Below are 12,506 nucleotides of genomic sequence, written 5' to 3' on the forward strand. Positions count from 1 at the left end.
AAATGCCAGTGCAAAGCAAGGCACTGTGCACAAATGGGTTTGATTTACCATGTTTATTTGGCATGGGCATTTTATTTAGTTTGAACATGATATCAAGCACTTAGAGTAGCACCTTTCCGTCCTGTTAAATTTGAGTGCTCCAGATGCACAGTGCTGTTGTTATGAGAAAATGGACACAAGTGGAAAGATTTCTGGCATTTTAACATAGTAGTGCCAACCTGTCAGAGCAGACCAGGGCTACCAAAGTTCCCTGAGGTGAAGCCTGCAGCAGCAAGGTGAGGTTTTGTAGTTTTCCATGAGTGTTTCCTCCTATATGATACAATGGTTGTTTTCACAAAGCAAATCCAAAATAACAACCAAAAACAAACAAACAAAAAACAAACCCAAAACAAAACAAAAACACCCTGCTTCAATGTTACAACAGGTAGTTGCATAGTCTTGAAGAAAAATGCATGCTAAGACAGAAAATACAAAGAAATATTACCTAAAGGATATGTAACAATTTAATTTGATAATGTGTCTGGAGAAAATTCACACAAAAACACAAATGTGCTGCAAATCAAAATCTAAATTAATCATTTTTTTACTTCGCTAATGATTTTACTTTTAAAGTACTTGTATTTATCATGCATGTTTATTTATTTGTTTAAAAATGAACAGAACAAATCCAAAACAGACAACAATAATAATAATAATAAAAAGATTTTTTAAAAATACTAATAAAAGTAAAGTCCCTTCGGCTGCTCCCTTGTTTGCACTTGGGGTTGCCACAGCAAATCCAAGGTGGATCTGCATGTTGAATTGGCACAAGTTTTACGCCGGATGCCCTTCCTGACGCAACTCCACATTACATGGAGAAATGTAGCAGGGGTGGGATTTGAAACCGGAACCTTCTGAACTGAAACCAAGCGCATTAACCACTTGGCCACCACCCCTGCTTAAAAAAATACTAATATTATATAATATAATATATTAAAAGGTTCAAATAAATGTAATCATGTAGTGCCCTTTGGGGTTTTTTAAACTTAATATTTTCTAAAAATCTTTAGAGGTCAGTTTTGAAAACAAAAAAGTGGGGTTCAAAAGTAATGTATTGACATTTATGAACACAGGGTGGCAGGCCAATAAAATGTTACCACTTTTTGATCATACACAAGTTTTTGAAATGAGAACTTATTCCAAATTTTTTTTTTCCAGACTTGTAACAGAAGCATTCTCTGAATTTCTTTTTCAAACCCTCTTGAGATGTGTGACAGTGTCATCACAAACTTCAATGTGTGTGTTGCAGCTGTAATCCAAAGAAGGATTACAGCTGGATTGAACATGTCATCAGTTATTGAACTGTGCGGAAAACAAGAGACAAAGTGGGAAACCTTTGGTATCAAATCTTAATTTGATGCTTCGGTTACAAGTCTGTAAATACAATTTTTGAATAAATTCTCAATTCAAAAACTTGTGTACGATCAAAAAGTGGTAACATTTTATTGGCCCACCCTGTATGGAATTTGAAAAATATAAAACAAAAATCTAATAAAGTATTTGCTATATTCCTCTTTAAAAGAGCAAGAATACCCCTTAAATTCGTATTGTTTTATTAGTGATGAATTGAATGGTCCACCAGTAAAAATACTCAGAGCAGATTTAAATGAACTTCAAGACTCCTGGGGACGCTGCAAGTGACAGCATGTGCCTTAATCCTCTCAGCCACCAGCACAGCAAAGAATACTAAGCTTGAGAATTATTTGTCTTTCTCTTTATTCAACATCACATCCCAGTGACATTTTGGGCTCAGACATCAGAAATGTATCTGTCTGAGGTTAAAGTGTCAAACTTCTAGAGATAATTCATTTATCTCTGCAGTGTCATTTATGTCAGTAGGTCCTCGTCCTTTGAGACTGAGACACACTGGGGAAAAGCAGATGGAGTCGTGGGGTCGCTCGACAGAGGTGTTTCTCTGTGCCGACACCTTTAAAGGAGAGTGACATTCTAAATCTTTAAGTATTGAACACTTGGACACCAACCACAGACCTAAAGTGACAACCAAATGTTTTTGCTACTAGGTCTCTTCAGAGGATTTTTGGGTAATGCTGGAATAGCTTTGTATCAAATGAAAAGCTACTTAGGGAGACTCAAATGAGGAGGATCATTTGCATTGTGAAAAAATGTAATGGTCCCTTCACACATAACATAAAACTGGGTGAAAGAAGCAGAAACTGGGCAAAAATTCGCAAACAAAAAACGAAATGGGGAACCGCGAAACATTCCACCTGCTGTCGGGAGGGACACATGGTCAGACAGGCATGCATGATACTGCGCACCAGTTTCGTGCATGCTTGTGCACATGCACGAACACAGTGCAAGCACCTGGAACATGTCGTACCATATCGCGCTGCTGCTGTCAGGAAAAACACACACACACACACACACAAAACTCCTTCCCTGCAATTTCTAATATTTAATCCCTCTTATCGAGTGGACAATACAAGTATGATCCTTCTGTTCCTCTGTATATGTCCCACAGTCATAGATGTACAGTCATGAAATTACATGAATGAAGCAGCGCGCTCTTACATCTCCACATCTGCTGGCCCCGTGTCCAACTGGCCCCATGTGTGTGTCCAGCCGGCCCTGTGTATCCAGCGAGCGACGCACCGAAGGACACTGCATCATGTGGACCATAGCTCACGTGGGTGATGTGATGTTCAGATCACCAGCTACGTGTACACATGGCCAGACAGTCCTTTTCTCCTGGCACAGCCTGCCGACGTGCGCACTGGCACGGTCGCTCCAGCCAGTTGCAAAGGTGGTACATGTTTTTATGTATTTCCATGTGAGGACAGCAAGCACAAGCACGCGCCTCACGGTGGACAGTTGTAACGTCATGTCCGTCATGTTATGATGGACATGACAAGATAGGGAGGCCCACTTGCTTGACATATGTGTTGCGACAATTTTCACAGACAGCTCAAATGTGGTCATCTGCACTCTACTCTCATGCTTGGAGTGCGAATAGCCCCGTTTTTTTTTAAGTGCCCAGCGAGTGGTGTTAGATGTTCATGTGTGGTACCTGGAATTTGGTTGACACCTTCCGAGAGGGGGGTTAAAGGGGCACTGGCAGGGCACTCGCTGTCTTTCGCTGTCATTGTGACGACAGCTGGATGAGGCGTTTTTTTCATGAGTGGCCGATTTTTATGAGTGGCATGCAATTCCTCCTTTGTCTGCAAGTCGGCTGCAATCATGTTATGTGTGAAGAGGGCTTAAGCTACAACATTTTGGACATATGGCACATTTCTTTTGGCATGATCCAGCGCATAGGTGTCTCAGTGATGAGGACCCCAGTGGCTGGAAAAGGCCAAGGAGACGTCCATGCTTCACCTACCTGCAGCAGAGTTATTTTTGAGAAGTGGTGATGGATCAGTTGTCTCCCTGGGTAGGCTAGTTGACATGCAGGAGCTGGGGTGGTTCCATGAGATTGTGAATGCAGTGACGTGTGGCACCAGCGCAAGATCCCAGACCTGACATCACTAAAATCTAAAGGCTCAACTATAGAAATCACTTACTGTTCACTACTTCAGTATCAAAGCATCATGGATTAATGCTCTTCTTTGCAATGTGAATATATAATTTACAGTGTGAAGTAGCAGCTTGTGGCAGTTAACAAATCAAATTAATGTGACATACAACATGTGTCCATCTGTGAAAGATATTTTTCAGAAAAGACATAAAATTGTTGCCATGTGGTCACCTTTGCACCTTCTTTTTGGTGTAATGTCCATAAATCTCAGGCACTTTAAGGGAGGGATAAAGCATTTTTCAGCGTGTATCCTCAAATACTTGATTGTTCATCCTGCAGCCACGTCATTAATAAACAGAACAACAGTTCTATTAGCAACCATCAAGTCTCGCTTTTAAACACAATACCTGCTACACATCACGCTACCTCATCTGCTATGCATCATGCTTCATAATGCTCTTCAAATTAAGAGCAAGCAGACTTTTCTATTTTGATCATGCTGGTATCAGTCCATCTTCATCCTTTCTGTCCACAGGATGTACAAACAAACAGACAAACAACACACGCACACAAAACATAAAACTGTTGAACTTGAACAGACATTCACTTATCTCAGCCATGACATTCATGTCTCTGTGTTCTTGTTCACTGAGATCGAGCGATGTGAAGCTTATGAAGTTTATGGACGGAGATGTTTGGCAATGCTGTTATCTTTGCAGGAGAACGAAGGTTCAAGTCTTTCGAGTCCTGGTGCTTCCTGTCCATACCTCAACCAGTAACATTAGTTGATGAATAGATGTCTTTGGTATTTGGTCTCTTTGGAAAACCCTTGGGTACCAATGGAATGACTTTTGACAAGTAAACAGTTACTTGGGTAAGCCCCTTTTACACTGAGCCTGCATAGAGTTGCATTGTGCTGTGTATCTATTACATAGGAATGGCTTCGTATGTTGCACACGGGGGGCTTCGTCTTCCTCTTCTGTGGTTTTGAAGCTTCACTGCCAGCAAAGTTTTGCAGAGTCCAGCGGGATGAATAAAATCTAGCAATGCAGGTATGTACTGATAAAAAAAATCTAAAAGGATTTTTCACCAGACTGGCGTAGGGTAGCGTACAATTGCGGAAGCATGGTGCACGGTAGCGCAGTGTTGCATAGACTTGCATACAGTAGCGCAGTGTTGCATAGACTTGTGTAGAGCACTGCGTCCAGTGCTCTATGCTGAATGTCTGTGAAAAAATTAAACATTTAATTTTTTAAACATTAAAATTAAACGTTTAATTTTTTTGCATCCATTTCACAGTCCCCTTAGAGCCCCTCAGCGTATTACCATGTAGGACTCCATAAGCGTGGTGTAGGGCTGCAATAGCGCTGTGTAGTTGGTACACCGCATTACGCAACTCTACGTTGGACCGGTATGAAAGGGGCTCTAGAATTATATGAGGAGTATCACTTTTGTCTGCACTCTTCTAAGGGCTGTGTCCCATGAAACTCTTCAAGGTTCAGGCTGTCAGAGGAGGACAGAACAAACTGGCCTCAAACAGAGGATTTTTCTATTGCATCATTAGGTTTTCCATCCCTACGCGATGATAGCTGTAGGTATAAAGCTAAAATAGTGGATGTAACCTGTAGTTTAGTAATCCTTTCTCAGTACTTATGTATACTTTACGTATAAACATTACATATTCACAAGTGTACATATTGAGCCCAAAAGTGTCATCTTGTATTTTTTATTTTTTTTTTTACATTTACCAACTGTTTTGCCTTGGGGGGGGTGCGCAAATAAACTCATGGGGTTGTTTGAGTTGCAAAGAATCCACCTGTTGTATTCTTTCTGGGGAAAGAACATGACATGTTGGCTTTGAAAGAGGACAGCCTATTCACCTCACTTTTGATGAATTCAGTAGCCACTGAATTGGGAAACAGCCATTGAGACGGAATGTCAGCTACAACATTCTGTGGCATGTTTCTCTGTATTTGATCCAACACTCAGGTGCCTCAGTGTTCAGGACCCAAGTTACTGGAAAAGGCACCCAGGTTTCACCTGTCTGCGACAGCTAGAAGGCTACTTTTGAGAGGGAGTTGGACCGACTGTCTGTCCTGGTGGCTGTCATCCAGGACTCAAAGTGTTTCTACAGTGTGGTGGATGCAGTGAAATGTGGCACCAATGCATGCTCCCAGACCTGACCGACATACCTCCTGCAGGGTGTTCTTCATCTGGCCAGTTATTCAGATGTTTTTTCATTACCAAGAAGAAACCATTTGTCTCTCAGGCTCAGCAATGTGTTGCTTCATTTTAATAATGTACCTAAGAACTGATTTGACTACATTCATGATTTCGCTGTCTGTCTGATGGATTGTTTATTCTTTCATTGTAATGAAGTTTGATTCTTTGAGCTTCATATTGAAAGCTAAGAGGGATTCTAAATACAACAGTTGAAATTTGTCTGACTTACGCACCTCAAATGTGATATGCTGTGGTGAGGAAATCATTTTATGAATGCACCAGGGCGTGTCTTTGCAAACGACACAGACACTACCTGTTGGCTACGGGCCTCTCTCTGATCTGTATGGTGCTGAGCTCCTGGTTGTTTGTGCTGGGGAGGCTGAAGCTGCTCTTCTTCCTGTTGCGTCTGGAGCAGCAGGAGGTGAAGCCGTGTGGAGAAGAAGACAAGGAGGACGTGCGGGAACCTGACTTGTTCATCATCGTAATCTCCATGCAGTTGGCCTGGAACGTTTGCTCATCCACAAACTCGTGATTCTGCAGAGGAAGGGGTGGGTGCATAAAGTTGGATTTAATATTGCTCATGTATCACACTATTACATCTATTATTTGCTCCGTTAAATAATGAGTAAAAATGTTTCACAGTAAATGCTAAACAGACTGAACAGAATCCACAGCAAAATTGTTTAATAATTGGAAAATGAATCACCAAGGGAATAGAAATGTATTAGCCCAGATGTCCACATTAAGTGCCATCTGCGAAAACATTCACAACTGTTATCGCTGTGACAAATGAGCACGACTTGAAGGTCAGGCTCTAAGCACTTGTCATGGACGAGCAGCAGGTGGCAGTGTGGCATCGTACACAGGCAATGCCGTGCTCTGATTCATGCCTCCTTTCTTCTACCTTCCCTCCAAAATTCCTGCGGTATGATCTTCTGCAGGAATACAGGCGCCATGAGAAGTCCTATGCAATAAATGTGCACTGGCACGTAGCCTTCAGGAGACGTCAATCGGATACACCAAGCCTCTTTTTTTTCCACTGGGGATGATCATCTTTGAAGGAGCACTGATTGATTTGTGCTGATTTATATCAGGGATGCACATATATAGTTGTGTCACAGCTGAGATTGAAGCAACTGAAATTTGTAGAAAAAAGAATTAGGCACGCTTGTCTTGAGGTAATAATGCTCCTCGCCCAGTCTTGTTATCTTTAGCATGTGTCTCATGAGGGGATTCAACACTTCCCCACCCTGTGTACATCTATTTTTAACTCACATTGCATATGCAGTAGATTAAACAGTTTGTACATGGATAAAACAGCTCACTTTAAATTTTCAGTGTACACCAGTGCATCCGGAAAGTATTCACATGGCTTCACTTTTCCCACATTTTGTCATGTTACAGCCTTATTTCAAATTCACTTTTTCCCCTTAAAATTCTACTCACAACACCCCATAATGACACAAAAAGATTTTTTTTTTTTTGCAAATTTATTAAAAATAAAAAACAAAGAAATCATATGTACATACGTATTCACACCCTTTGCTCAATATCTTGTTAATACACCTTTGGCAACACCATCCCCCAGTCTGAGGTAAAGAGCGCTCTGCAGCAGGTTTTCATCCAGAATGTCTCTACATTGCTGCGTTCATCTTTTCCTCAATCCTGACTAGTCTCCCAGTTCCTGCTGCTGAAAAACATCCCCACAGCATGATGCTGCCACCACCATGCTTCACTGTAGGGATGGTGCCTGGTTTCCTCCAAACATGACGCCTGGCATTCTTCAATCTTTGTCTCATCAGTCCAGAGAATCTTGGTTCTCATGGTCTGTGAGTCCTTCAGGTGCCTTTTTGGTCCAGATGGGCTGCCTTTTACAGTGCATCCAGAAAGTATTCACAGCACTTCACTTTGTCCACATTTTATTATGTTACAGCCTTATTCCAAAATGGATGAAATCCCCCCCCAAAAGTTCTACACACAATACCCCATGATGACAATGTGAAAAGGTTTTTTGAGATTTTTGCTAATTTATAAAAAAAAAACAAAGAAATCATACGTACGTAAGTATTCACAGCCTTTGCCATGAAGCTCCAAATTGAGCTCAGGTGCATCCTGTTTCCACTGATCATCCTTGAGATGTTTCTACAGCTTAATTGGAATCCACCTGGGATATATTCAGTTAATTAGACATGATTTGAAAAGGCACACACCTGTGTACATATAAGGTTCCACAGTTGACAATGGATGTCAGGGCACAAACCAAGCATGAAATCAGAGGAACTGTCTGTAGACCTCTGAGACAGGATTGTCTCAGGGCATAAATCTGGGGAAGGGTACAGAAACATTTCTGCTGCTTTGAAGGTCCCGATGACCACAGTGGCCTCCATCATCTGTAAAGGGAAGACGTTCGGATCCACCAGGACTCTTCCTGGAGCTGGCCTCCCATCTAAAATAAGCCATTGGGGGAGAAGGGCTCCGGTGGACTCCAATTAATTTTAGAAACATCTCAAGGATGATCAGTGGAAACAGGAGGCCCCTGAGCTCAATTTTGAGCTTCATTTCAAAGGCTGTGTATACTGGTATACATGTCATTTCTTACTTTTTTTTATTTTTAATACATTTACAAAAACCTCTTTTTTTAAAATAATATCATTATGGGGTATTGTGTGTAAAATTTTGAGGAAAAAATTAATTTCATTCATTTTGGATTCAGGCTGTAACATAAAATGTCGACAAAGTGAAGCGATGTGAATACTTTCTGGATGCATTGTATATCAGGCTAGCACTATTTAAAACAAAGCTCAGCCAGCAAGACTGATTCTATTTTTAACACGTACAGTTTGTACAGTGAGTTATTAAAGCACGTACAGTTCATTCCCAAAGTGATTGTGCATTTTCCAAGAGATGCCGCTTTTGATTGTGAGAAGAAAGGAATGTTACCGTGGTCTTCTCCAGGCAGTGCAGCAGGTGATGATGTTGGCTCTCAAATGGAGGGCTGGCCGCCTTCCCCACCAAGGCTTGTCCGGCCTCCTTGGCGGCCTTGGAAAACAGAAAGAAAAATGATGCGGATGAGCAGGTTCAAACCAATTCAACGCGAGTCCAAATGCTCTGTGATGTAGTGAAGAGTGCGTAATGTTGATCTGTAGCACGGCAGCCAGTCTACTGAGAACCTGGTGAAATGCGGATGCTTTCAAGATGTACACAGTCACTAATTAGGGAAATGTTTCACTGCTAAAATTCCATTTGGGTTGGTGAGAATGACCAGAAAAGTCAAATTAGGACTCATTTCAGTGTAACAGCAGTGGCAGACTTAGACACAGATCGAACAGACTGCACCAAACACAGCACACATTCTGTACCACACCAGCACCACACGCTTTGATGAAGCTCTGCGCAGCTCTGGGATGGAAGTTATGTTGTATTATTCGGCACTAAATACAAAAAAACAAAAACAAAAACTGGATACTCGAGAAGTATCGCACAGTATACACATCAGAAACAGAGTTTAGAGGAGATGCAGGCTGAGCAGGCGACCTGCTGCTCACCAAGCCTTTGGTCCCCTCTTTCCCCTCCAAACCCTGTTGGACAGGCATGCAGAGTTGGATCGTGAATCAGTATGGCTGTAATAGCTGAGCTGTGCCAGACGGCTGGCCGACCTGCTGCATGGACAGAGAGGAAGAGACGGTTTTGACAAAGCATGCCAATGCTGCAGCTGAAGGATGCGATGATGTTACAGAGGACGACCAAAGACGACGACAGAAGCACTGGCAATGGCAGCAGCCCCTGTGTCATAGCATGAACAGCACCCACCCCTCCCGTGGTGTGTGGCGGCGTGGACCCCGAGCAGAGCAGCATGCAAGTTTCAGCGAGGCCCAGGTCAGTCATCCAAAAAGCCGCGGCTTAGCCCCTCCATTACCTCCTCCAGCGAGTCGATCAGGAGCCCATTTTGTTTGTAGCGCATATAAGCATTAGTGCCTCGAATCTTCGCCGCACGGATTCTAGCAAGTCGAGTTTTCTGTTTGAACAAACAGACCTCTGTTTTAGCCCCTGACAGTTTGTCTGTCACACTAATTCGCTCTGTCTCCCTTTGGGAGCCACAGTATTTAGGAGGGACAGGCTATGCTTAAATCTGCGATTAGGAAATTCTACCTTAGTCAACAGTTTAGGAAAGAAATCCACATATTGCTGCTGAAAAGCTGCTGACACTATGTCTTGAAGATCATTTGTTCAGTCATTGTTATTCTCTCTCTTATTCCTTTCTCCCACTGAAATACAGTCAAACAAGTTTAGCCCAGCAATACACACAGACATAGAAAAGGTTAACTTTGTGGGAGATAATGTTTGCCCTGTCATTGTGTTATGTGCAGATAAGACAGGCAGAGAGAGAGAGAGAGAGTCAGTACCCTCTGGGCTCGCCGTTTCTCTGCCCGCTGGCTTTGGTGGTAGATACGGCTGAAATTTGACACTATGACAGGAACAGGCAAGGCGATGACCAGCACCCCACTCAGTGAGCATATGGACCCAAACACCTTGCCCACGATTGTTTTGGGCACCATGTCACCATACCTGAGATACAGAACACACACATAATGAGGAAAAAAGAACAAAACATGTTTTAAAAGCCTCTGGCATTGAGCATTATTTAAACAAAGCTACAACATGTAGAATTTAGTGTAATTTCACAGTGAGGTTCCTTTTACTTTTTAGCTAATGTGGCAATATGGACTCAAGCTCCCTTTGCCTTCTCTTGTGATATCGTGCCCATGATTATCCATTTCACAAATATGAGGTTTCAAATGGTGGTTTGAACTCCTAACCTACAAGTTAGCATCAACAAATACTAATCCGTGAAATGTTAAGTGTGATAATGTGAAACGGCTAAACCGCTAAAACATTTAGCTGAAGCTACTGCTAACTGCTAACTTTTAAAAAAAATAATTTTAGCTTTCACTTGGTTTTTGGTTTTAAAACTCTGAACAACTGACATAAAGATCTGAAATTGTTATATGTTGAAGTGTAAATATGGATATTCCCGAAACGTTTTACCTTAATATACAGAAATAATAAAACTAATGAAATAAAACAGCATTTTCCAATCGTCATCATGTTTATTGCCAGTACTCAAAGTATTAAACTAATAAGAAATACTAAGAAACAACAACAACAAAAATACAAATGGAAAAAAAATATTTTAATAATCTAATAAATGCATTGACAAGGCTTGCCCTTCTGCTCCTCAGACTGGTTGAGGTGATGCCTTTTGCCTTCATGAGATGTGTCAGTTTTACTTTTTGTATAAGTGCATAAAGGTACAGTCACATTAGCTACAAGCGACAGCAAGCGAAAGAGGCAAAGTGACGACTTACCATTCATTTATAATTATACTGGGCATTTTGCAACAGCAAGAGATAACTTCCTCTGCTGAGAACTAGACAGGGCCCAAACAGACCTGAAGTCTCACTCAGTCACTCATCTTCAACCGCTTATCCGAGATCAGGTCATGGAGACCTGAAGTCTATTATCCAAAACAACCCAAGATGGTGAAAAACGCTCTGAAATAGCTTATTTCTTTATAAATCTGACATGTTTCTCTTATATTTTGTAAAAGGTAGCAAGAAATAAGTACTTCTAAATCTAAAAATGCTGTTTTTGTAACCAGATAATACCTCTGAAGTGATTTACAAAGACATAAATGGTAAATGAACTGCACACTTTTCCATTTGAATCAGAAGCTCAAAGCACTTTACAATGATGCCTCGCATTCACCCATTCACACTAACACACCGACGTCAGGGTGCTGCCATTCAAGCCGCTGACTACACACAGGAAGCAATTTGGGGATTAAGGACTTTGCCCGAGGGTCCTTAGTGATTTTCGAGTCAGGCTGGGGTTTGAACCGAGGATCCTCTAGTCTCAAGCCCAAAACCACTTGACCATCACCTCCCATAGCATTTTACGGAGATGTTAGAGTGCACGACCTGTGAACGCCCATCATGCGGCAAAGCCAAGTGCGTATCACCCTCATTTGTAGCTAATGTGACTGTAGCTTTAGCTCTAACAGGAAAAAACATGCATGATTTTAGGTTTGACAAACATTTCAGTTCCCTCTTTCTAAATAAGCTGATTTAAAATGAGCTGAACTAATGTTAGTGGACTGACTAGTCTGCTAATGTTTTCAAGGTTAGCTGAAAAGCTAATCTGCTAACAAAAAAGTTAGCTTTGCTAATTAGCTGTTTGCTGATGAGCTGAACTGTGCCCACCACTTGTTCTCAAACTTGTTAGCCTGCATTAGCAACTTGTAGACAGTGTCAATACAGAGCAACAACCACAGATTCCTCTTTATTTTCTTCGGTCAATTACTCCACACCAAATCATTCCAGACCCAAGATAATTGGGATGCAGTTTCAGCTGACAGCCCTCTCATATATGTGTATATTCAGAGGACACTGACTTTGATCAACTTCTTCTGGGTCAAATCATGAGTCAGTGCTTAAAAATAGGCTGTTGGCGTGTGTGTCTGTGTGTGTCCATGGCCACAGTTACTTGATTGCCGAGGACTCAAGATATATTTGACATACATTCATCTCACAGATCTCTTTCAGAGGGTTCTGATCTTTATCTGATTTTTTTTTTTAATAGCATACTTGACTTTTTATGGATGCAGGATTGTTACTTGCATTGTCCTGACATTTTATTATGTTGAGCATTTTGTAAATTATTCTACTTAAAATAACATATAAATTAATTTAATTAAAAAAACAAAAAAAAA

General features: G+C 41.4%; 1 protein-coding gene across 3 annotated transcripts in view; it reads right to left on the reverse strand.

The window, feature by feature from the left end:
• Positions 1-12,506, reverse strand: part of LOC117515650 (potassium voltage-gated channel subfamily D member 2-like) — a 165,361-nt gene that overhangs the window by 2,437 nt on the left and 150,418 nt on the right. For 2 of the 3 annotated variants that reach the window (XM_034176297.1, XM_034176299.1), the window contains exons 3-6: positions 10,141-10,303; positions 9,654-9,752; positions 8,678-8,776; positions 6,051-6,271 (exon numbers count right to left, since the gene is read on the reverse strand). In XM_034176297.1, the coding sequence (XP_034032188.1) occupies positions 6,051-6,271; positions 8,678-8,776; positions 9,654-9,752; positions 10,141-10,303 (582 nt within the window). The remainder of the gene's footprint in view (positions 1-6,050; positions 6,272-8,677; positions 8,777-9,653; positions 9,753-10,140; positions 10,304-12,506) is intronic. The other variant, XM_034176298.1, reaches the window with a different exon arrangement.

The sequence above is a fragment of the Thalassophryne amazonica genome, chromosome 8 (genome assembly GCF_902500255.1).
Source record: "Thalassophryne amazonica chromosome 8, fThaAma1.1, whole genome shotgun sequence".
Classification (NCBI taxonomy): domain Eukaryota; kingdom Metazoa; phylum Chordata; class Actinopteri; order Batrachoidiformes; family Batrachoididae; genus Thalassophryne; species Thalassophryne amazonica.